General features: G+C 41.4%; 1 protein-coding gene across 3 annotated transcripts in view; it reads right to left on the bottom strand.

The window, feature by feature from the left end:
• The window catches only part of ADGRA3 (adhesion G protein-coupled receptor A3), a 140,756-nt gene that overhangs the window by 98,013 nt on the left and 20,030 nt on the right, over window positions 1-22,713 (bottom strand). For 2 of the 3 annotated variants that reach the window (XM_086705332.1, XM_025922104.2), the window contains exon 2: window positions 4,339-4,410. In XM_086705332.1, the coding sequence (XP_086561458.1) occupies window positions 4,339-4,410 (72 nt within the window). Of the gene's footprint in view, window positions 1-4,338; window positions 4,411-5,414; window positions 5,488-22,713 lie in introns of those variants that run through there. The other variant, XM_086705333.1, reaches the window with a different exon arrangement.

The following is a 22,713-nucleotide window of genomic DNA, read 5'->3' as shown; positions in this document are numbered from 1 at the left end:
GTCATTAAAAAATAAATGAAAAAGTGCACAAGAATTGCTTTAACAAAATCAAAGGAGTATTTTAACAGTGCTTGGAAAAAGAACACACTCCTTTAGGAAAGAATGCCAAGCGTATCAGAAAAGATGCTTTTTAACCGAAGTATCCGAAATTTCTACTCAAAAAGTCCTCAGCAATAAAGGAAATTCTCTGGCATTAAGGGAAATCAAGACACAGGACAGGCTAAGTGGTCAGTTCCAAGCATCTCTGGAGTCTGCCCTTCTCAGAATGTCAACTTGGCCTTCGGGCTGACCCTCAACCATGATAGGATACCCCAAGGTCCACAAATTATCTCCAAGCACAAAGTCATGAAAAAGAGTGAATTCTTTCCTCCTGTAATTCCTTAGGAACCATACCTCTTTCTCACAGCTAAATACCCCTCATCACTCTTACTGGCTCAGGCTAGCTCTAGCAATAGCTACAAAGAGATGCCATCATGACCTGGACCCATCTTTTGGGGTGGAATGGAAAGTAGGGAGTTAAACACATTCCCTGGTATGTAATTTTAGTGTCAGTAATTAGACTATAGAGGAGTGTCACTAAATAGTGGCAAATAAGAAGAATCACAATACTCTAAAATGAATATGTGTACCCAGGCCAGTTTTAATACATCAGAAAGAGAGAGAGAGAGAGAGTGAGAATTAATCCTCTTAAGAAGCTATTCTTCAAACAGGGGCGCTTGGGTGGCTCAGTTGGTTAAGTGTCCAACTTTGCCTGAGGTCACGATCTCACAGGGTTCGAGCCCCACATCGGGCTCTGTGCTGACAGCTCGGAGCCTGGAGCCTGCTTCGGATTCTGTGTCTCCCTCTCTCTCTCTGCCCCTCCCCTACTCACCCTCTGTCTCTCTCTCAAAAATAAACAAACAAGGGGCGCCTGGGTGGCTCAGTCGGTTAAACGTCTGACTTCGGCTCAGGTCATGATCTCGCGGTCCGTGAGTTCGAGCCCCGTGTCGGGCTCTGGGCTGACAGCTCAGAGCCTGGAGCCTGTTTCAGATTCTGTGCCTCCCTCCCTCCCTCCCTCCCTCCCTCCCTCTCTCTCTCTCTCTCTCTCTCTGCCCCTCCCCTACTAATGCTCTCTCTCTGTCTCAAAAATAAATGGTAAAAAAATTTTTTAAATAAATAAATAAAATAAACATTAAAAAAAAAAAGCTATTCTTCAAAAGAACTGCCAGGGACAGCTTGGCCTGTAGGTTTCCTCAACCTCTGGGGCATATCTGCCAGTCAATTCAACCCAGCCAGCCCTTAATGAGAAGGAAGCCAATACGAGGGGCACTGGTGAGGAGATCTCCCCTGGGGCACAGCAGAGAGCATCACCCCTTCTGAGAGGGGAGGTGGTCAGGTGGTTACCCACCATCTACTCTCGGTCACTGGTTGAGGGTCCCTGGGGCAGTGGCTTTCCTTCCAGTGCTGGCGCACAAAAGGCTCTCAGGTTCACAGGGGGAAGACACAAGGAGAGATGCACCAGGAATGACCAGTGAAGGAATAAAATCAGCTACACTGTATTTTGGAGTAACTCTGAAAATTTTGAAAATGACGTCATTCATAAAGACCTTAAGTCACTTACGTGGCTAGCTATGTCTTAGGCTGAGTTCCCCAGAAGTAGCCCAGATCCTTCTACCTTCTTTTAGAACAACCCATCCCTGTGTTCAGCAAGGGCCATTCTGCTGTTCCCTGGGAACTCTAACAGAATGACCTAGCCCATGTGCCTCAATGGCTGTGTGACCAGTTCTGCTCCTAGATCACACTGGGTCCTGGGAAATTTGGGGGTTTGCTTCCTCTCCAGGAAAGAGGACTCAGAGGCTCTTTGCCCTTAGATTCAGAACCATCCATTCGTTTTATATGGTCATTTTCCCTGTCCTTCCCCTAAACCTGGTAGGGGTGGGGAAGCAAAGACAGAGACCCTTCTTCAGGACCCGCCAGCATAAACACTCTTTCTACATTCCCTCTAACTCTCCACTGAGCCCACAGAATGTGTATCTAGGAAAGGAGGAAGTTTTTCTTATGTTATCTTTTCCCAAATCTCTTTTCTATACTGGACTAGGACTTGTGAAACTCAACAGCCAAACACTGAATCCTTTTTTCTGTTTTGTCATTCCTTCCAAGGCAGAGTAATTAGTAAACAGGCAGGGAAAACACACATAAGTAAACTTACAAAAATGCTACATCATTGTCACAGGATGAATCGTGTCCTCCAAAATTCCTATGCTGAAGTCGTAACCCCTCTTATCTCAAAATGGGACTTGGGATTTGGAGATGGGTTCTTTAAAAAGGTCATCGACTTAAAATGAGGTCACTGGCATAGGCCCTAATCCAATATGACTAGTGTCCTCGTAAGAAGAGGAAATGTGGACACACACAAAGAGGAAAGACCATGGGAAGACACAGGGAGAACACAGCCATCTACAAGCCAACAAGAGAGGCCTGGAACAGATCCTTCCCTTAAGGCCCTAGAAGAAATCAACCCTGCCAGCACCTTGATCTTGAACTTCTAGCTTCCAGATCTGGGAAGAAATAAATTTCTGTTGTTTAAGCCACCTAGTCTACAGCATTTTGTTATGGCAGCCCAAAGACAACCACTGCACTCACACAGCTTGTGTGTGAGGCACTGAGAGCCCAAGACAAAGTCCCAAAGTCTCCGCAGAGTCTGAGAAGAGAAGCTACCTAGATACTTCACAGATAGCATGAGGAGAACCCAAAGCAAACCAGAGTCCATGAGGAGAATCTTACAGTGAAGAAAACCACAGAAGAATACAAGGTAGAGTTGACAGACATAAAGGAAGGGCAAGATATTGTTTGGATTCCATCACAAGGAGGGGGCAGTGACACACAGAGACAGAGGACATTAGTTAGGTGTCCAGAGTCAGTTAGGTGACCTGGTAGAGAGGGAAAATGAGAAGAGCTCTGAAAACGGTAGAAAGCAAGAATCAAGAGATTATTCAAGGAGTTGGTATAGAAATTACAAAAACTATAGAGGTTTTAGCTTTGAAATCAGTAAATCAGGGCACCTGGGTGGCTCAGTCAGTTAAGCATCTGACTTCGGCTCAGGTCATGATCTTGCAGTTGGTAAGTTCAAGATCTGGCTCACTGCTGTCAGCCTGTCAGCACAGAGCCCACTTCAGATCCTCTGTCTCCGTCTCTCTGCCCCTATTCCACTTGTGCTCTCCCAAAAATAAATATTAAAAAAAAAAAAAAGACACATGATGAATGAAAAGAACAGACACTTTTAAAAGGATAAATAAAAACTCTAGGTATATGCGTAAATAACACATCAGTGATCAGAGCGATAAATGTCCTGTGGACGTTCAACTGTAGAAGCTACTAGGTAAAACGGTCAAGAAAGACCACACAGAAATAGAGAAAGTAAAGCAAAGAGAACTAAGAAAATAAGGAAAAGTCTATTATTCAACAGAAGTGGAGAGGTTCACGGTCCAGCTTCCTTATAGATCTATGCCTTATATTCATCTGAAAAAATGTTATCCCAGGAGTGCCTGGCAAGCTCAGTAGGTAGAACATTGGACTCTTGATCTCAGGGTTGTGAGTTCAAGCCCCACGTTGGACATGAAGCATACTCAAAAAAAAAAAAAAAAAAATGTCTTGAGATGTTATCCTAAATGTATGAGTAATAAGGGAATTTGAAACAAGAACCAGAAATATTATTCATAATACACACAAATTAAATATTCACTGTGCAAACTCCAAGGCAAAAAAAAAAAAAATTAGTGCTACTTATATCTGATCATAAGCAAAACTAGACCTAATTTCTAAGCAAAACAAAATTACCACATTCAATAAAATATCAAAATTTATCCAAAAGTTACCCCCCTTGATGTATTTTTTAAATTCTACTTATTTTATAAGACATACACGTCATGAAAGAATTTCAAAATAGCATCTATGCTCCAAAAACCAGTGATCAGCAAACCATGACCTCAGCCTGCGTTGCAAATAATTTCGCCTCCACAATGATTCATGTATTTATTGTCCCTTGTTGCTTTCCCACTACGATGGCAGAAAACGAGGCACTGTGACAGAGACCATATGGCCCACAAAGCCTAAATTATTTACTATGTGGCCCTTTTTCAGCAAGTTTGCCAACATCCAATTAACGAATTGTTTTCTGACATTAAATTCTTGAAATTTTTTGAAATCAAATGTTGGGAAAACTCAAGTTTTTAGTAACAGTCTTATAATGAAAACGCACTTAGTATTATCTTTCACTCAAGTAAAGCTCATAATAAACAGCAAAAAAAAAAAAAAATGCAGTAAGTGAAATAACAATAAGAGATAATAAACAATACTCACAATCTTTCAAGGAGACTTAACCCAGAAAATGAGCCATTCTTCAGCTCAGATATTTTATTGTTACTCAGAATCCTAAAAATGACAGGGAAAAAACAAAAGACAAAAAAACGTAAGTTGTGGAATATACATACACCAATAATATCAAAATAATTTAGTTCCCTAGTTTAAACCTATGAGAAATTCTAGAAAGTCATTTATTACCCAAATAATCTTTGAGATGCCTGAAAAAAACAGGACCTTCTTTCTCTCTGAGAAACTGCCTAAAATAACTTGCGCACACGTCTTGTTGCCTCTTAAATTGTTCCCATCATTTTAAAGTAAAAAGGGAGAGAAGTGAACACAAAATAGCTCTAAAGTTCAATATGAGAAGAACAGCACATACGTTTATATAATTAAACCAATTTATGTAAGTTGAAGGCTTATTTAAAAACTAGCAACTTAATAGAAAAACATGTAACACTCTATAAAATACTGATCTTACAAAGAAATAAAGCAACCTCTAGATATTATTTCAACGCTGAATATTATTTGTAATTTAACGGTATGCAAATGTACTGCGCCTCCGTGTGTGAAAATAAGCTTTCTGCACATGCTCACGTACAGAGGGCACAGGCACCTGTATCACAGTATTCTATGTCACGTATCAGGTACAACGTTCATAAAAATACAACGTAAAAACAAGAACTTATTGCAAGAAGTCAGTCAAGCCACCCCCACAGTAGGACTTGCCCAAGAAGGCACTTGTGTGTACACGATCTTGCTTCCTCTCCAGGCATTGTAACTGTGCACCGTTGGCAGCTAAAATACCAATAAATATTTTCCATAAAGTGAAAATGCTAAACCTACTTGATTTGGAGGAATGGGGACATCAAATAATAAAGTGAGAAAACCAAGGTAGAGACGAATTAGTTAGGTTAATGGCCCAAAGTTACACCAGCAAATGCCAGAATCAGATCACAAACCCAGAAAATCTCTACTCTACACCCCACATTCAACACACACCAACATAGGTCAAGAAAGTCACTCTTGGCCTCATGGACAAGAAAGTTCTCCATCACACACCTCACGTCACGCACCTCACACACATGCCGCACTTCAGGGACGTTCTTCACAATGGGCACAAAGTTGAGCAGTGGCCCCTCCCTCCTGGAAAGAGCAACACAGCAATTCTGTGTATATACAAATAACAGAATGCCTCTGGGTCATACGATTTCAGGCATTCATTTTTATTTTATCTACTTTTATTATTCTAAATGAAGAATTTTTTTTTTTTTTTTTTTTTTTTTTTTTTTAGGCAGGCTTTTCCCTGCATGGAGCCCAGCATGGAGACCAATGCAGGGCTTGAAATCATGACCCTGAGATCAAGACCTGAGCTGAGATTAAGAGTTGGACGCTTAACCCACTAAGCCACACAGGTGCCCCTAAAAGAAGAAGCTTTGATTATTTGTCTTAAAACAAACAAAAACAGCCATTTGACATCTGAATTTCTTTTGATGTAAGTGGAATTAAAAAAAAAAAAAAAAAAAAAAAGCCCTGTTCATACAGATTCATATTTCAGAGCCTTTTTTGGGAATGATTATTAGGAGCCTCTCAAGTCAAGGATACCTGTGTTTAAAACTCAGCTCTACTGCTTTCAAGTTACATTGATCTTGGGTAAGTCAGTCCACATCTCACACATAAAACAGGAAGAATAATATCTACTCATAAACACCAGAAGGAAACCAGAAAATGCACGACACACTCAACGAGCATTCATCAAATTTCAGATTCTGTTCCCTGAGTCTAAGTCACACATCCTCCTTCATTTTTTTGTTTCTGGTTGTTGTTTTTTTTTTTAAAGAGAGAGTGCAAGCTGGGGAGACAGGTGGGGGAGAGAAGACAGAGGGAGAGGGAGAGGGAAAGAGAGAGGGGGAGAGGGGGGGGGGAGAGAGAGAGAGAGAGAGAGAGAGAGAGAGAGAGAGAATCTTAAGCAGGCTCTATGCTCAGCGTGGAGCCCAACGCAGAGCTCGATCCCACGACCCTGGGATCATGACCTGAGCTGAAATCAAGAATCGGACGTTCAACTGACTGCACCCCCCAGGCAGCCCCTTCCACCATCGTTCCAATATTTCTTGCAATCCAAGTGTATTACCATGTAACCTCTTGCTTCTCAAGGCTGTTCCTAAAGCAAAGACAAGGCATCAACCATCGGGACCAAGAAAACATGGTGGTCAAATAAACTGCCATTAAAATACAATACCATTTTCTCCAATCAAAATTCCAAGTGAGGTGGTTGGCTCGAGCAAAAGCAAACTAAGTCTTGCCCACCTTTGGCCACAAAGGTCACTGAAACCAGCTTTCTCAAGCAGCCTGGCAGTGCACCTTGCTCTCCAAAACATCACTCCTAAACATGTCACCAAATCCGACAAGGGGGATATCCATCCAGCGACCTCATGTCAACATTATGTAAGAGGAAGAGTTAAATGATGGCACATCCAAACAAAATTTCATGCATCCATTAAAAAAGAATTCTTTCAAAAGAAACTTGATAAAAAGGAAAATGCTTACTCTCAGTTCAGAAGCAAACACCAAAAGTGATATCGCTGACTGAAAAGAATCTATACAGAGATCAAAAAGAAGAAAAAAAAGACTGGGAAGAAACACATCCTAATGGATCACTACCTTAGTGATGAGGCTTCTATTAGTTTCTCTCTTATTCCCTATAATTGTAGTTTTTTTGAAACATCTAGCAGACTCCTCTTATTTTTTAAAATATTTTTTTCTCCTGATGATAAACATAAGAATCTTCATAAGCAGGTATAGCTTGAAATTGCGTTAATTTTGCATAGAATTATATCTTAGAAATAAAAACCGAAGGAATACTTGAAGCTTTGAGATTAAAGACTCATGCTTATTTATTTATATTCAAGAAATGTTTACGTAGTGAGAGTTTGCAACTTAGCAGGCACTATAAATAGGCACTAAAAGTAGACCAATGAACAATGGTGCGGAGAACTCCAGAGCTCGGAGTTCTAACAGAGACCTCACCAGCAATAAATGACTTAGTTCACTTCTCTAGTTAGACTTCAATTTCATCACCTTTAAGACGGAAAAAAAATCAGACCAGAGTGAACACCCAGATCCTTTTCTAGCCCCTTTTAAATTTCTGTATCCATGTTTCAATGAGCAAAACTGACGAACTTTACAGTGTCTGAGAATTTATAACCGATAAACCAAAAGTTAAAGAAACAAAGGAAAATGACACAATCTAACAGGTAACAGGCTTGGTGACATCAGTACCCTGTGTCTGAGTGAAGAATGAAACCCAAATATGGAAGTAGCTTGTGAAAAACATCCAGGGCTCTGGCTGAATTACATTCACTGCAATCCAGTATTGCTTCAGCGAAAGGACTGTCATTTTGCTCAGTCATAAAGGCTTTTAGTACAATAAATGATAGATTTTATTGAGAAGAGTAAAAAGGAAGACATTTTATCACACTTAAAAAGTTATAACTGTAACCTTAAAAATACAGTTTACAACCTCATGTTAATATATTCAGTCTATACATAACTTGATGTGTTTAAGGATTTTGTGTAAGAAAACAGGATCAGTGTGAATAAATTTACTCTGCAGACAGTTTTTATACTCAATTTTGAGACTGGGGACTGTGAAGTTAGCAAAGGCATAATATCATGTATCATTATAAACCTAAAACCCATTCTAATCAATATTTTTGCTGACATATCTGAAACTTCAAACTTTCCAGGAGGTAACTAAATAAAAAGTATAAAACTTGACCAAGGTTATAAAGCTTATGTATACCCATTTCTGTTCTATAGTAACGATATTATAACACTACCATATCTACAGACAATGCTTAGGAGCGCTATTCTGGGCTCATGCCTCTTGAATTTAAACACTGCAGGAAGCCTTGGATGCCCGTTATCATTGAACACAGTAGCAAGTTAGTTCAATATACCATTTATGCTGAAACATGAGAAAAGGAGTAAGACTTAACGTAGACATGTTTAAAAAAAAAAATCAAAAGTTTATGGAGTAGAAAAAAATAAAAATTAAGTATTACACGTTCTCAGCCACTTGCTATTCCAAGTCCCAGAATGGAATGCTATGCTATTCATAGCACCCGCACCCTGTATGGCAGAAGGCACAGAATAATTTTCCTTCTGAGAAGAACTGAAAATATATTTCAAGAGCTTTAAATATGCAGATCAAACGTCAGGAATCGAATTCTTGAAGTCAACACTGGAGGGAAAAAAAATCAGAAAAACAATCAAATGGAGTTCTTGTAGTGGGTTGAACAGTGGCTCTCCAAAAGATATGTCCACCCAAAACCTAGGAACGTGACCTTAAAAAGAAAAGGATGTTTGCAGATGTGATGAAGTTCAAAGTTTTGAGATGAGATCATCCTTAATTAGTTTGGGTCCTAAATCCAATGACAAGTATCCTTAGGAAAGAAAGGGAGGGGTGCCTGGGTGGCTCAGTCGGTTAAGCGTCCAACTTCAGCTCAGGTCATGATGTCACAGCTCATGGTTCAAGCCCCCCGTGGGGCTCTGTCCTGGCAGCTCAGAGCCCAGAGCCTGTTTTGGATTCTGTGTCTCCCTCTCTCTCTGCCTTTCTCCTACTCATGCTCTCTTTCTCTCTCAAAAATAAATAAACATTTTAAAAAAAAAAGGGAGAAGACTAAGAGAATGTCATAGTTAAAACAAAGGCAGTCTCATAAAGACAAAAAAAAGGGGGGGGGAGACAGATTTACAAGTCATAATAATTAAAGATTTTAAAGAACTAAGAAAAGGAGTAAACAGGGCTACATTTTTAAAACGTTGGTACTTTTAAAATCATAAGCAAAGTTAAAAGATATACAATACTTGGGACTACCACCAAAAACAAAGGACTAATTCCTCAAACATATAAAAAGCACATAAAAAAAAAAAAAATCCCCAATAGAAAAACTAGCAAAGGCCATAAAAAGACAGTTCAAGGAAAATAAATACAAATGGATCATAATCATATGAAGGGATATACAACCACAATCATGACAGAAATGCAAATTAAAACTAAAACAAGATACCATAATTCACTTAATGAGCAAAAACAAAAATGTGACAACACACTTTATATTCAGAGGGAAACAGCCACTCAAATTTGGTACCAATCAATACAATCACACTATGCAAGGCAAAAGTTCAAATGCATATACAGTATTTGATCCATTAATTCCACTTCTGGAAATTTACCTTAAAGACATACTTGTAGTTGTGCAATATACATTTCACGTTATATGTTAAATTATGCAATTGCATATTTATAGAACAAAAGTATTCATTGCACTATATTCATAAAACTTAACGACTGGATATTTAGGTTGGTTCCAGTAATACAGGATTGGTTAGTTATCCACAAAATGGGATACCACGCAGAGGAGGGAGAGAGAGAGCTTTTCAGGTATTCATACAGAAAGATCAAAGACACAGAGGGCCGAAGGTATGCATTTTAAATATGTGTACTAAAATTTTCCAACCCTTGACATTTCCGATTTGCTCAAGCAATACAAACTGGTAATACAAACTGATTCTGCATTAGATTTATTATGTAGAGTAATACTTGTTATTGCTACATCTTTATCAAATACAAGAAAAACAGACAATATGGCTAGGCTAAGCTTCTGAGTCACTAACCTCAATCGAGAGATGTCCTAAAAATTTAGGAGCACCTGCAAAAAGCTAAAATCAGAAATGCTAACTCCTCAAAAGTGAATTTTAGTGCTTTGCTTCATTTATCCCACTAATGAAATCCGGTTACTCCTACGTTCTTCAAAGTTCTAGTCCACAGGGTGGCCAAATCCAACCCACCACCTGTTTGGACAGCCGGGAGGCTCCAAGAATGGATTTTATATATTTTTAATGGTTGAAAGAAAATCAAAAGAATGGTATTTTTGCGACACATGAAAATCCTATGGAACATAAATTTCAATCTTTTCAAAATTTTATCGGAACACAACCAGGCCCATTTGTTCACATGTCGTCTGCGGCAGCTTTCATGCCAGGACGGCGCAGGTTGAGTGGTGTCAGCAGAGACTGTGGCGGCCAGGCAGGCCTAAAATATTTACTATCTGGTCCTTTACAGAAAAAGAGAAAGTCTGTCAACCCCCGTTTTAGCACAGTCTGTCCCAGTTTATCCTTTGGTTTCCCAGCAAATGAAACATCGAGTGCTCGTTTCGAAATTAATTCTTCCCAGCAAGTAAGAATAAGTATCTACTACACTGCAAAACTCATCAATCTGAGTCCCCTTTACATTGAAATCACACCTAAGTCGGCATGCCGGAGGCGCTGTGCACATTTTGTCTGAAGTATCATTAGTCTGTTCGCCAATGTGTCCTCCGAACCCTGCGCACTGGTTCATTCAATTCTGCAGAAAACATTCCGCGTGGTAGGCTTCACAGCTCCGGTGCGTGAAAAAACGTATTGCGCGCAACACTGCCGCATCACCTGGTTTTAATGAGCAGCTCTCATGCCGGGAGACTACCGTTCAGGTATCTGTGCGTTTACAGTGTCTGCCATGACCGGGTGAAACCCGCACAGGGACCTTCTCGAACCTCACCATCACCGCGTCCCCACAGGAAACAGACCAGAACGCCGAACGTGTGAGTGAGACCACTGTGCGGTGAGACTTCGCGAAAACCCTACGATATCGGCATTATTTTCTCCAAAGCTAAAATCTGCAAGTTAGGCGACTGGTCCAGGTTCCGATTCAAACCAAGTGGCAGAGTTAACATTACAACAGCTCCTGGTACGCGGCAAGGGACTCTCGTGGCTGTGGAGACGCACTCCTCAGACCATCCTCTAAGAGAGACCCTGCACAGGAGGCCAGTGAGCAGAGAGACTCCAGCTGCCGCTGTGCAGAGGACCTGCCTCAGTTTCTAAGCAGAGGCCGCCACTTTGTAGGCAATGCCAGCCAAGGACAAAGCACAGCGGGGCCGAGAGGGCTCTCCATTCCCGGCCAGCACAGACTCGCCAGTGGGCAATCTCTACACCAGGGCGGGCCCAGACTGCCGTACAACTGCACCGTAGTCTACGCAGTCGCCCTCCCTTTCCCCTCTCCCTTCACAGAGACCACACCTGCATCCCAGTCTGAAGGATCCCCAGGCCCACTTCTGCTTCGTTTCCCTTCATGTACTGCATTTCCATCGGTAAAAATCTTCTACTTCTAACCCCGTCTAAGCACTTGGCATGTGCTTCCCAGAGGACCCAACTGGCAAGATGCCCAGAATATCTGTTCAATAAATGAATAAAATAAAAATATGGTTGGGTTTAAGGATCGGCAAAGATCCTTCTTAAGGAATTCACCCGCACCTACAATGTACCAGCTTCCAGTGTTACAGATGAGGAGTAAAAACCTCAATGCTGCTCTCATTACTTCTTCTCTCTGAGGTTTATGTAATTTAGGGGGCAGAAGGGAATCCAAAATTCTACCAGAATACATCTCGCTTTCTTCTTTTAATATTGCAATAGAAGTGTCCTAAGATACTGTTTTCCACATTTTCACCCTTCTAAAGTTAGGACCATCTTCAAATTGGTATCAAAAGAAATTTCCAGCTGCTAGGAAAAGAAATTAAGAATTTATCAGTAGCTGTCATTGCTGGCATACACACAAACTGGGGTTGAATTTTAAGTCTGGATCCTTAATCGCGGCTTAATGTTTACACATTAAGGTTTCACTATGATACAGCACTGAAAAAAAAGTTGTGCAATAGACGATTGCATATTATACAGCAGTCAGAGTAATTAAAGGCAGCAGAAATGCTAAACCTCTCAGAATTTAACATTTAGGAGAGGTTGGTGGGATTCATTCAGGTGTCATGGAGAACTATCACTCAAGCAGCCGACAGATCTCATAAGCTGCCAGCTCATTTATAAGGGAAGCAGTTAAACTTCCAGAGATACATGATTAAACTAAAATTGGGCAGGGGGAGCTTTTCAAATTAACCAAGTAAAAAGTACAAACAAAAACTGATCTTCATAGATACCCAAATTATATCATCAAGACTAAAGATGAAAAAAAGTCAAAATCACCCATATAAAAAGATCAGTGGGTTATGATATAGGCATCATACTGTCAAATGGTCAGATTTAAAATACATTTATCACACACAGAAAAAGCAACTGATGAAGGGGTAAAATGTTATTAATAGCAAAAGCTCCAGGTCAACCTGAGTCACCTCTTGCCTCTGCATTTGAAAATCATAAGCAAAAGTAACCTCATTCCCCAAAACTGACATGAGGTAACCACTAACCAATTCCTTTACATTTAAGAAAATTCTATTACTATAACCAATCACTGTAAAGAACACTCACTGCCCTCATGCGATATAAGCCACCTTGGAGCCTCATTCCATGTTTCGGTTTGAGTGCTCATGGTTGGCAAACAGCCTTTTGGTATGTGCACAGTAAAGTTTTACTGATTACTACTTTGGTGATTCACTGGGTTTTTGTTTCTTATCAACTTTTGACACAGGTCATTAGAAGCAGACTTCCGGATTGTTCCCTTGTTCTCTCTGGCCACTGGGTCCTCTGGAGTGGTCATGGTTTCCCTTTTTCTTGCCATGGCCCACTTCATAGTTGTGCTCAGCTCAAACCCCTCACTGTTCTTGGGGCAGCTTGAACTTGTGAGTGGCGGGAGGGCTCAACAGTGGTCTCTTGCAGGCTGGTGACAGAGGCACTAGCGAACCTCACCTGAACAGTTAAACGTCAGACCCCCATGTCCAAAAAACTGAATTAACAGATTTATATGGTTGGGGAAGACAAAATTTATTTGACCTCTGAATTTAGGAAGTAGGTAACTTGCCAGGAGATTGACAGTCAGTGTCTCCTAAGAGACAGGCATGATTTTCGGAGAAGAGGGTAAGGGCCAAAGTTAAGGGCGCTGATAAAGGAACTCTTTGGACGTGACTCCTATCACCAAACCAATTTTATTACTCTGAAGAAGTTCTTGCTGTACCATGGTGGAGTTAAAAGGAGAAAGAGTACCTCTGGTATCTACCAGCACAGTGCAGATTTCTCATTTATTTCAAGTTTCATTTCACCCTGATGAGTTACAGGAATTACTGGGAGTGGCTTACCAGATGATTCCTCAGCCCCATCAGTGTTATCTTGAGAATCTGAAGGTGGAGTGTTTCCTCTTCTTGGATAATCAGGTTGTTTGAGGGCAAAGTCCTTTATCCAATGTCCCTTTTGCTTATAGTCTTGACAAGTATCTCCTCAACAGAGGCAGGTGCAAAGTTAGTTCTAAAGTTTGGTCAAGGCCCCTGTAGTTGTTGTAATTGTAGGGCCATGAGTTTATTTGCTGGATAACCCCTTTTTCTGTTCTAATATTCTTTCAAAATGCTCAGCAAGATGTTGGGAGCTCAGAAAGGGGAGTGATCTCCCGTCTTATTTTATGTTTCTTTAATAAATCATTAAGCTCAGGGAGAAGCCCATTAACAAAATGAGCAGACAAGGCAATATTAGCTTCACAGTCCCTGAAACCAAAATGCTGTCTAAATATTTCTTCTAAGCAAATTCGAAAGTCTGCAACTGATTCATCCCTTTTTTGTTTACAAGACTGTATTATGGTCCAATCAATTCTCACAGAAGCCCTGGGTATAGCTTCAACCACTGACTGACCTACTTTTCTCACTTTTTTATGGTTGTTCTTCTTTTGAGACATGCTTGGTGGGGTCCTCAAAGTCTTTTAAAATTTTTCATGTTTATTTTTGAGAGAGAGACAGAGCATGAGTGGGGGAGGAACAGAGAGAGAGGAGGATAGAGAACCCAGAGCAGGCTCCAAGCTGTTAGCTCAGAGCTCAATTCAGGGCTCAAACTCACAGACGGCGAGATCATGACCTGAGCCGAAGTCAGACACTTAACCAACGGAGCTACCCAGGCACCTCACCTTGACTTACTTTTAATGCACAATCCTAGCCTTATTATTACTGAGCTGTAACATACATATAATAAAATGTACGGAAGTATTCAGTTTGATGCTTTTTGAGTTTTATACACCTTTATATACAATCACCACCCAAACAAGACAGAGAACACTGCCATCCTCTCAGAAAATTCCTTCCTGCCCTCTACCCTGTTGAAATCACTTTCTGACTTCCACCACCATCAATTAAGTTGGTCTTTTGGGAATGCTTATCACAGTTTGTGTCTTCAACATAATTATTTCAGATTCATCTACACTGCTGTATAATTTCTCCCTTATTTCTGAGTAGGAGTCTACCATGCAAATACACACACCTCCATTGGTTTACTATCCCTGTTGACCAGTATCTGGGCTTCCAGTTCCTCACTAAGTGATGAAGACCATGTACGTACTTTTTGTGGACATAAGTTTTCTTAATTAAATATCTAGGATTGGAATTCCTGAGTCACAGGGTTTAGGCATTAATAAATTCAAAGTGGTCGTAGCCTTTTATAGCCCCACTTAGTTCCAGTTGTTCCACACCCTCTAAGTTTGATAGTGTCATTTTGATTTGGGCCTTTCTAGTAGGTATGATGACGTATCTCTTTTGTAATTTTGTTAGTATAAATGTCGAGCTTCTCTTTATATGCTTATTTGTCGTTGATAAATATCCTTTGGTAAAGTGTCCATTTAAATTGCTTGTTCATTTTCTGAGTTTGGAAAAGGTAAAGACATAAGTAACCAAATAAAAGGCAACCTAGCGCAAAGGCTTTCCAGCACCCAAAATGCTATTCCATATGTGTGGTGGGTAGGCAAACCAGGAGAGCTACAAGAAAGATGATTTCTAACCCTTGGGAGTATTATAGGTGATAACTCATCATCACAGCCCCCACCTTTTTTTAAACATATTGGGACATTCATCTGTGTTGCACATGGTCAGTAGTTTGTTCCTTTTTTCTTGCTGAGTAACAGTCCATGGTAGAGACGGACCACGGTTTATCATTTACCAAGCTGAAGGACATTTGAGAAACTTTCAGATTTCGGTGATAGGACTAGAGCTGCTACAAATATCCGAAGACAGGTTTTTGTGTGAACATATTTCTTTTAGTAACTGACTCTCTGGAAGTGTGATCGCTGGTTCGTGCATGTTTAACTTCATAAAAAACTTAGCAAATCATTTTCCCAGAGCAGCTGCACCATACTGCACCCCCACTGGCATTGTGTGAGGGCTGTGGCACAGTCTCCCCACTGGTGGGGCTGTCAGAATTTTATTTATTTTTTTTTTAATATCTATTCATTTCTGAGAGAGAGCATGAGCAGGGGAGGGGCAGAGAGAGAGGGAGACACAGAATCCGAAACAGGCTCCAAGCTCTGAGCTGTCAGCACAGAGCCCGATGCGGGGCTCAAATCCACAGACCACGAGATCATGACCTGAGCCAAAGTCGGACGCTGAGCCACCCAGGAGCGCCCAGAATATTTTTGATTTACACCATTCTAGCGCAGTGGTAACTAAATGTGGTTTTAATATACATTTCCTAATGAATAGTGATGTTGATTACTCTTTAATGCCCATCACCTATTTCCCGCGCCCCCCATCACCACCCATCTCCCCTCTGGTAACCCATCAGTTTGTTCTCTACAGTTATGAGTCTGTTTCTCAGTTTCTTTTTCTCTCTCCCCCTTCGCTCATTTGTTTCTTAAATTCCACATATGAGTGAGATCATATAGCTTGACTTTTTAAATTCAGCAAATAAAAATCAAGACAGACACCAGTGGGAGGCATATCATGAAATCTGGAGTATTTGTAAGTAATACAGATTCCAGAGGGTAAAAAAAGGAACAGGTAGTGGGGGCACCTGGCTGGCTCAGTCGGTGTGACGCATGCAACTCGATGCTGGGGTTGTGAGTTTGAGCCCCATGTCAGATGTAGAGATTAAAAATAAAACTAAAAAAAAAAAAAAAAAATGGAACAGGTATAAAAATGACTACAATTAAGTAAAAGGAAAGATCTCTGCAGAAAGGAGTACAGATGTTATCAGGGTGCAGGGGAAGGGGGGTTTAGGGAGTTATCATGTAGTGGGTACAGGGTTTACACTGGAAAGGATGAAAATGCTGCAGGTATGGTAACAGTGGTTATAAACAGTGCAAATGTCTTTAAAGCCACTGAATTATACTCTTACAAATGGTTAGAGATGTTATGTGTATTTTACCACAATAAAAAAGTAATGTCTAATAAAGATATATATATAAACCCCTCAAAAAGGGCAGGGGGGGGATATCTCCAGTTTGAAGACTTATAAAAAACTAACCACATGCCAGGCAAATCAATTTTAAACACACACACACACACACACACACACACACACACACACACACAGGCGTATTCTAATAAAATTTGTGAATTCCATGATAAAGAAAAAAAAAAAAACCTGTAAGTTTCCAAACAGACATGAAAACGTGGGTGTTTTTATCATTCAGTTTTATTTTTTTTTATTTTTTAAATTTTTTTTTTTTCAACGTTTATTTATTTTTGGGACAGAGAGAGACAGAGCATGAATGGGGGAGGGGCAGAGAGAGAGGGAGACACAGAATCGGAAACAGGCTCCAGGCTCTGAGCCATCAGCCCAGAGCCCGACGCGGGGCTCGAACTCACGGACCGCGAGATCGTGACCTGGCTGAAGTCGGACGCTTAACCGACTGCGCCACCCAGGCGCCCCTCATTCAGTTTTAATATCACTTCCACAGATTTGGCGAGTCCGGGAGGAAGTTCAGGACAGTCTGCCTGCCTTCTTGAAACCGGATGCTGTACAACTTCCAACTTCAATCTCTGGGAGGTGAATAATTATTAAAAGGAGACAGCAAGTCAAAGACATCAACTGCTAACATACTATTACAGGGTCACAATATAATTTATCATCAAACAGACACTTGAGAATAAAACAAGGTGCCATTAATAATTACAGTAAGACAACAGGTGTCATCTTGGGCATATGGTCATGCTTAACTATTCAAATGGTTCGTTAAATACCCTTTCAAGTTTCCACTCGTTCTTAATCAAAGACCTGACATTTTTTCAGGACTGTTCCTTCTTATAATTGTTTCAGATTCTTTATTCAGCAGTTTCATAAACAAAAGGGAAATCATCTATTTTTATGCTTTAGCATTAAGCAGGAAGTCTACATGTATTTAAATAGCAGTTGGTTAAGAAAAACCAAACGGTTTTTTATGCCAGCCTAGATATACGTCTAAAATGCCCAAAAATGAAAAACCGTTTATTAAAGAACACTTCATCTTATCTCATGAACACACCAGCTCCGTGAGAAAAGGGAGCCCATTTTTCAAGGCGTCTATACATCATAAAGAACACTGGACATTTAATATTTATGAATACAATAAAAGCAAGTTATTTGGCATTTTAATCAAATAGAGAGCTCTCTCCTGGGACCATACTGAGGTCCTTTCAGAATTCTGAATCTTTGATTTTTAAGTTAAAATTCCTGACAGACCTACTACACATTACTTGAGAATATATTTGAGCACCTACTCTGTGCTAGAAGGGACCCCAAGGATACACAGCTAGATTCATGTGTAGAAATAATCCTTGTGGTCTAAATGTAAAGTGCGACGAAAGGGTGCATGACTGATCCAAACACAATGCAGTTTAAATGTTGCTGAAATGCAGAATGATCAAGCGTTTCTGAACTTTGTGTAAAAAAAAACAAAAAAAAACAAAAAACTGGGTGGCTCAGTCGGTGAAGTGTCTGACTCTTGGTTTCTGCTCAAGTCACGATCACACAGTTCAACAATTCGAGTCCCACATCGGGCTCTATGCTGACAGCGCAGTGCCTGCTTGGGATTCTCTTCCTCCTCTCTCTGCCCCTCCCCTGCTCTCACTCTCACAAGCTCTCTCTCTCTCTCTCTCAAAATAAATATTTTTTTTTCTTAAAGGGACTAGAAATTCAAAGGGCAGACAGGAAGGGGAAAATCCTTTCAAACAGAGACAACCCCTCAAAGTTCTGTATTAGTTTTCTACTGCTGCACAACAAATTTTACAAACTGAGTGCTTTAAATCAACACCGGTAAGTTGGCACACAGGTCAGAAGTCCAGGCACAGGGTGGGCGGGTCCTCCGCTCAGGTGGCACTGGGCTGCAGAACACCTGAGCTCCAAGAGCAGCGAAGCCACAGTGAGCGGACGTGGGTGGAGGGAAGGAGGGATTTAAGTCTACACGTCAGCTATGAAGTAGTTCCCACCAAAGTCACACTTGAATCTAAGTAGTGAAAAGTGGTACCTCAAAATTCTAATTTGCATTTCCGACTGAGAATCTGTTTCCTTCCCTTGAAGGTCTGGAAATGCCCCTTGACCATTACAACACACGGGTTACAAACATGAGCTCTAGAGTCAGGCTGTCTGGGCTCACGTCCCAGTTCCATCACTTACTGGCCAGTGACCTCAGGGAAATCAATAAGCCTCCATGCCCCACATCCTCAGACACAAAAGAGGGATCAGAATAATGATATCATCAGGGAACTGTATGAATTAATACAACACTCAAATCACACAGGACAGGATCTGGCACGCTCCATAGACATTGCCTGTTATTGCTGCCCCATATTTCTAATAGATCATGTCTGTTTTCACTAATTTGTAGTTCTTAATATATGGGAACCAGCATTTTCCTCCAATATAATCTCCCAAAGATCCTTAGACTGCTGGTCCAAATGCTAGGAGCCACTCTATTAGAAGATATTTGGAAAGTACATTTTAGAAACTATCACTGAGGAGTGAAATCAATATTTTTGACAAGGAGAGAGCTTACTACTAAGTACAGAATCTAAATAATTCTTCCAGTAAGAAATCTCCTGAGACCTTTTATAAATGTATGCCAAGCCACTCTTAAAGTAGCTGTTGAAAACGCTCTCAAACAGTAAAGAACATGGATATGCACAAAAAGCCATATGATCCTAAGATTATAAAAAAAAAATGATTAAGAGTCTTGGGCTTCCGGGTCGACTGGCAAACAATGGCATGTGTGCCGTCACCTCCCCATCCCAGGACAGCTCATTAGTGGTCCCCATCCCAGGCCCACAGCAGCCCATGAGTGAGTCCTAGCTCTTTCCTGATACACTTACACGACACTCCTGATGGCTATTCCCAATTCACCAGTGCAGACACTCAAGAAATTGATCTGTCATACTGGCTCCAGTGAAGAAGTAGATCATAGACAACTATGACCCCAAATGTAGTTTTATAACTGGTGGAGGGATCATGACCAGAAGCTGGCCTACCCACTTAGAGAGAAGTTAGGTATTCAGAGTCAGTGGGGACTGCCGTGAAACAGCATCAGCCAGAACACTGGCATTGAAAGATCTGTATTAAATATGTGGTGGAGCACCTGGGTGGCTCAGTCAATCGAGCGTCTGACTTTAGCTCAGGTCATGATCTTGCAGTTCGTGGGTTCCAGCCCCGCATCGGGCTCTATGCTGACAGCTCAGAGCCTGGAGTCTGCTTTGGGTTCTCTATCTCCCTCTCTCTCTGCCCCTCCCCTGCTTGCACTCTGTCTCTCTCTCTCAAAAATATACATTAAAGGGGCGCCTGGGTGGCGCAGTTGGTTAAGCGTCCGACTTCAGCCAGGTCACGATCTCGCGGTCCGTGAGTTCGAGCCCCGCGTCGGGCTCTGGGCTGATGGCTCAGAGCCTGGAGCCTGTTTCCGATTCTGTGTCTCCCTCTCTCTCTGACCCTCCCCCGTTCATGCTCTGTCTCTCTCTGTCCCAAAAATAAATAAACGTTGAAAAAAAAATAAATAAATAAACATTAAAAAAAAATTTTAATAAAAAAATATGTGGTAATACAGGCAAAGCCATAAAGGGTAGGAGAGCATGCCAGCAAGAAAATAATTGTGTGGCACACAATCTGTAAGATGCATAAAGTCTGGGGGCGCCTGGGTGGCTCAGTCAGTTAAGCGTCAGATTCTTGGTCTCGGCTCAGGTCATGATCTTGCAGTTCATGAGTTTGAGCCCCACATTGGGCTCTGCACTGATAGTGCAGGAGCCTGCTTAGGATTCTGTCTCTCCTTCTCTCTGTCCCTCCCCTGCTTCTGCTTGCACACTCTCTCACTCTCAAAATAAATAAACATTAAAAAAATTTTTTTAAGAGAGGCACTAAGTCTGGAGATAAAAGGAAAAAATACGTGACTGTGTGTATGATGTCATGAAGGGTATCTTCACTATGCTAAAAAGAAAGTCTACGGGCACCTGGGTGGCTCAGTCAGCTAAGCATCTGACTTCGGCTCAGGTCATGATCTTGGAGTTCGTGGGTTCAAGCCCCACGTCGGGCTCTGTGCTGACAGCTCAGAACATGGAGCCTGCTTCGGATTCTGTGTCTCCCCCACTCGGGCTCTTTCTCTCTCTCTAATATACGAAAGAAAGGGAAAGGGAAAGGGAAAGGGAAAGGGAAGGAAAGGAAGAAAAAAAGAAAGAAAGAAAGAAAAGAGAAAAGAAAACAAAGTAAGATGAGGTTTCCAAACATTATGGACACCCTGTCAATTCCTTTGAGACTCAAAAATTCAGACAAGCAAGCTGGCCGATTCATTGAGCTGGGAAGTTAAAAATCTATATTCCTGTAACAGAGGAAGGAATAGGGTTACACAAAGAGACAACCGGAGTTCGGATGCTAACAAAGTCTACCAAGATGTTAAAGATGGGAACTAAGAGTCAAGAAAGAAATCCAATTAACAGAAAGGGAGTGCACGGTCCCAAGGCTGGCAGTAGCCCTAGGGAGAGGGCAGGTCTCAGCCGGTGAGGGGCAACTAGCCCCAGGAGTGGTAAGAAAACGCCCAGGTGGGGCGCCTGAGTGGCTCAGTTGGTTGAGCGTCTGACTTAGGTTCAGGTCACGATCTCGCAGTTCATGAGTTCGAGCCCCATGTCGAGCTCTGTGCTGACAGCTCAGAGCCTGGAGCCTGCTTCGAATTCTGTGTCTCCCTCTCTCTCTGCCCCTTCCCCACTCATGCTCTCTCTGTCTCTCAAAAATGAATAAACATGAAAGAAAAGAAAGAAAAGAAAGAAAAGAAAAGAAAAGAAAAGAAAGAAAGAAAGAAAGAAAGAAAGAAAGAAAGAAAGAAAGAAAGAAAGAAAGAAAGAAAAAGAAAACGCCCAGGAGCTCAGGAACCACACAGACCAGACTCAGGACTTGAACAGACCCAATACTACACCCCCACCCCCAAGAAAACAGTTGCTGCACCTATTATAATGCAATGAATCAATCCTAATAAAACAATTTGAGCTTCATTCAACGTGCATGGATTTTTAAATCTACCTCGTGATTTTATCAGGTTTGGTCTGCTTTAGTGGGATATATAAAATCATACAACTTTAACAGTTCAAGAGCCCTTGAAGATCATCTGCTTCAAAACCTCATTTTACTATTCAAGAAAGGGAGGGCCAGGAAAGTGAGGACTGGCTACGGGTCACCATTCTGCTTGGTATCAAAGCTACCATGAGGCCACCCACGCAGCCATCCGGTCTCATTGCTATTTCTTCTGTACCCTCCTTCTGGTCATCCTTATCAAATAGGGAATAAGAATGCCAGTGCCCTGCTTACCCAGCGCAACTGTGACACGTAGGTGTGGACCCTTCCTAAAAGTGGAAACCTACCCAAATGCAGCTACTTCCCTTCGCTATCACTCCTTTCATCTGAACGTGGCAGCCAGGCTTGAGACAGGGTCAATTAGCATTCCAGGGTACAATTTCCAACCTCAAGAATGCAGACAAGAAAAGGACTGATCATTTAATCATCAATACTACTCCACGACCGTCCTAAGTGCCACCGCCCTAGTCACCCCCCAAAACCACTTGATGATAGGAAAATAGGACATTAAAATTCTTTCCTTCAACAGTTAGTTCCTTGGACAGAATATGCACCAGGTGAGAATTCTCAGTTACCTTGTTATCTCATCAGCCAGCCACTGCTAAAGAAATGGTTCAAAGTAAAGAAGTCCCATATCTTTTGTTCGACAATGACTTAACCTCCAAGGGCACCTGGGTGGCTTAGTCGGTTGAGCATCTGACTCTTGATTTTGGCTCAGGTCATGATTTCTCAGTTTGTGAGATCAAGTCCCACATTGGGCTCTGCGCTGACAGTGCACAGCCTGCTTGGGATTCTCTCTCTCTCTCTCTCTCTCTCTCTCTCTCTCTCTCTCTCCCTCCCTCTCTGCCCCTCCCCTGCTCTCTAAAAATAAGTAAATTTCAAAAATTAAAAAAAAAAAAGATTTAACCCCAATCCCACTGCCTAAGTGAGCACCTAAGTTGTCTGTTTTATCTTTTACGGACATGATACTGAGAATTACAGGCCCAGAGGACACAGACGCCAGAAACCTACAAAGCCTGTAACTTGAGAGGATCGATTTACCTGTCCACACTTCAGCTGGCACACCTG

The sequence above is a fragment of the Puma concolor genome, chromosome B1 (genome assembly GCF_028749965.1).
Source record: "Puma concolor isolate L17-30 chromosome B1, mPumCon1.1.hap2, whole genome shotgun sequence".
Taxonomy (NCBI): domain Eukaryota; kingdom Metazoa; phylum Chordata; class Mammalia; order Carnivora; family Felidae; genus Puma; species Puma concolor.
Note: the sequence above shows the minus strand (reverse complement) of the source record. Positions and strands in the feature narration are given on the sequence as shown.